The sequence below is a fragment of the Grampus griseus genome, assembly GCF_964374135.1.
Source record: "Grampus griseus genome assembly, chromosome: 1".
NCBI lineage: Eukaryota > Metazoa > Chordata > Mammalia > Artiodactyla > Delphinidae > Grampus > Grampus griseus.
In genome coordinates, this window is record NC_139017.1 from 157038201 (window position 1) to 157041770 (window position 3570).

At 46.6% G+C, this 3570-nt stretch overlaps 1 protein-coding gene across 1 annotated transcript; it reads right to left on the reverse strand.

The window, feature by feature from the left end:
• Positions 1 to 1937: 1937 nt before the first annotated feature.
• LOC309820602 (large ribosomal subunit protein mL42-like) lies at positions 1938 to 2500 on the reverse strand. Its single transcript, XM_082651454.1, has one exon. It carries the CDS (start codon positions 2426 to 2428, stop codon positions 2000 to 2002), a length of 429 nt encoding a protein of 142 aa, XP_082507580.1. The 5' UTR covers positions 2429 to 2500; the 3' UTR covers positions 1938 to 1999.
• Positions 2501 to 3570: the final 1070 nt, after the last annotated feature.

A 3570-nucleotide genomic window follows, 5' to 3' on the forward strand; every position in this document is an offset into this window, starting at 1 on the left:
GAGCTGGGATCAGCACCCAGGGTCATGGTCGAGCCAGGTGAGGATGGAGTGTTAGTGACAACAAGCAGCCTTCACTCCCAACCAAGGGAAGAGAAGTGAAGCTCTTGGAGCCTAGAAGACCCCTCCTGCCATCCTCCTGGCCCACTGTACCACACACACATTTAGGACAGGGATCTCAACTTCCCTTCCCTGGGCTGGGATGTGAGGAGTTTATGGAAGGAGCCTGAAGTCAGACCTCAGTTCTCATGCTGTGGTCTGGCTAGTACTTGCCCAGAGAAGTGCTCTGGAAATAAAAAGAGCTGAGAAACCAGCTTTGCAAATAAATAAATGAAATGAAATAATGTGACATGGCATAAAATAAAATAGATGCCTTTGCCTTCAACAGGGGGCCACTTTCTGGAGGGACTTTCTCCTTTCTCTCTCCATTCACCCATCTCTCCTGCCTCCAAGCTCAGCAGACCCTTACTCCCCATACTTTCCCTCGATCACATCTCCACCACCTCCTTTTCCTCCCCACCCCTGCCTAGGCACTCCTGTCCTCCTGCAGGATGGACTTCTGACAAACCCAGGTGATTGCCTTCTCTATGGGTTGTTAACTGGTCAGCAAATATAATGTTTAATCAAACAAATTTTCAGCGATTTTGTCGCATAACCACATTCAGGTAACATCACTAGAATTCTAAACAGAAAGAAGAAAGAGTTGACCCCCAGCTCCACCACCACCAAATCAAATGGCTTTGGCTCGCCTGAATTTGCTTCGGTTCTTGTCCTGACATTAAACAGATAGCTACCATTTTTTACACCTTCCTATATGCCAGGCATACTGAGAAGCACTTCAAGCAATACAAACCTGGAAGTATTTTATTTCCCAGAATCCCCTTTTTTTGCCTATCCAGAATCTCTTTTAATAATAAGAAGAATTAACATTTATTGAGAACATACTATGTGCCAGACACTACGCTCTCTTTTCATCCTCATGAACTAGTTTGTGTGTGCTTTCCCAACCCCACCAACATTCTCCAGATGGAGAACTGTGGGCCAAGGAAGTTCAGTGGCCCGTCCAAGGTCCCTAGGGTAGTTAGTTTCTTCCTCTGTCAAAGGTGAGAATGTCCTAGTTATTACTTCCCCATTTGGGTTTCCAGGGGACAGTTGGGGTTTGGCTGTGTGTTCCTTTGTTGTAATTGCCTTTGTGGCTTTGGTGTTTTCAGGTGTAATTCCCAGACAGCCTTGAGTGAAGGATGCCCTTGTTTCCTGTTATTCCAAACATCACAAGGACAGACAGTGGAGTCTAAACAAGGGTTACAGAATGAGGAGATATTTTCACTGATACACAGAACAAATGGGAATCCAGCCAGGGGCAGCTGGACAGAACTTTTGGAGAAGAGCTCCCTGTAGTACTGCCGTAGCACCAGCCCTTCTGGGAAAGTGAAAGAGGCCAGGCCAAGAGTGTCCTGGGCTACTCTGTTGTCTTGGTGGAGGTTCTGTTTGTGTTCAGGAACAAAAATCATCTCAGACTACCCCAGGCACAATTTGTTGGGAGGATGTAGGGGTATCTCATTGAACCCTAAATCAGCTGGGCCTGGGGAAAGCCTGAAGTCAGGAAGTGAAGCCATCAGAGAACTTCCAGAAGTTTCTCTCTCATCTCTACTTCAACTTTCCTCTTCCTCCTAAACAGATATCTCTGCTTCTATGCTCTCATGGCTGACGAGGCCACCCCATCCCAAGGGAACTCCCGGCTGAACTAAACCAAAGGTCAGCTTTGGAGGGGGCAGAAGCTCCACCCTCCCTGCTCTAGTTTACCCCATCCCACCACTCCCACCACCAACCACATCTGCTCAAGGTCCCTTCCCAGTACTGTTTTTTTTTGTTTTTTTTAATATGAGAAGACATTTTATTATTTTACTATATAACATATTAGTGAATATACCCAATTGTATTTTCTCAAATGGCAAATGAGACGCAGGATAACATTTCTCTTTGATTCCTGAAAACCTCAATATCATCTGTCTTTTGGAGGATTCAGTTTCCTACGACGTCTATGATACTGTCCACGAGGATACCAACGGTGCTTAGCAGTAAAGAACATTTTGCTAAGTTGTTCTATCATGGGTCCTTGCTCTAAGTGTTCACCTTTTTCTTCTAATCCGGTTTTCAGCACTAGATCATGTGTTTCTTCATTATTCTGCACAGGATCTGGCCGAGGGATAGGTTTTGTGTGCTCATACGGAATGTCCACAGAAGGGTGATAGCATACTATTGTCCTGCCATCAGATGTCAAAGCAAGCTCTACTTTGCAATTATAGTCATCTGGAAGAGAAGGATACATAGTTTTATGACAAGCACGATATAAGGCTCCATTTTGAATTGGAAATAAATGTTTCAAGATAGTTCTGCTTGATATAGCCCATTTTACTGCTGCCAATGCCATGGTGAATCAAGATGCTTATCAGGTGGTATGAAAGATGATTTGAAGAGAAACTGCTTTTAAAATCTGCTTCTCAGCCCGGGTCCCCCCACTACTGGTTTTGATGCTCCCCCTGCCCATCCACCAGGATCGGCTGAGGGAGCTCAGAGGGAGGGGAAACCACCATCTTCCTTCCTTGGGGACTTCTGAGAAATCCTGCTCCATATGTTTCCTGTCTGTGTTGTGAGCCTGCAGGGTGCTCTGCTTGGGGATGGATGGGTTTCTCCACCATTCTGGAGAGGGAAGCAAGTGTTCTCTTGCTCAGGAGGAGCAGCAAAGAGCGCCACTGTTCCATGGCCGAAGAGGACTTGCAGGCTGGGCTGTAAGGAGCCATTGGTCCTGGTTTCTCAGCGTCCCCTCTCCTGTTGGCTTGCAGATCTCATTATTTAGACAGTCTCCTTTTTAGACAATTTGTACAAGGCCTGTTAGACGTTCATTCTATTCCCTCATTCAAGCAGCAGCTATTCTAAGCAGGGCACAGGGTACAGAGGCAAAGGAGTCAGGGCACCTGCCCTTGGGAGGCTCATGGTAGGTGGGAGTGACAAGCCCATGAAAAGAGGAGTGATCCAGACGTCCTCTTGTTTCTCCTGCTAGCAGGTCACACTTCCTTTTAATGCATAAGCAGCAATAAACTGAACCCTCAGTCTGCAAGACTTCAGGAAATCCAGTCTCTTACAGAGTTCCCTTTCCCAAGGATCTCTGAGAATTCTTACATATTCCACCAATTCATATGGTTGTCACTTATCACCTTTGTCTGCTCCACTGGACCCCCAAGCTGGAGCCGCAGCCCTGGGAGACCTGCTCTCCCCAGGCTCCTGTTTGTCTAACGAGGGCTTGTTCCCAGGGACTCCCAAGCTCCCTTCTCTCCTCTGTACTCTCTCCCTACATGATTTCATCCAGTCTTACGGTTTTTAAATATCATCTATTTGCCGATGAGTTTACAAATCTCTATCACCACTGCTGACGTCTCTCCCCAGCTCCAGACTCTTGTATCCAATTGCCTATTTGTCATCTTCACTTGGAGGTCAAACAGGCAATTGAAACAACTTAGCCAAAACAAACTCTTAATTTCCTGCCCTGCTCTGCCTGCCCCCAAACCAGCTCCC

Coding starts and splice junctions, on each gene's coding strand:
- LOC309820602 (XM_082651454.1), bottom strand. CDS start 2,428: ATGGCATTGGCAGCAGTAAAATGGGCTATATCAAGCAGAACTATCTTG.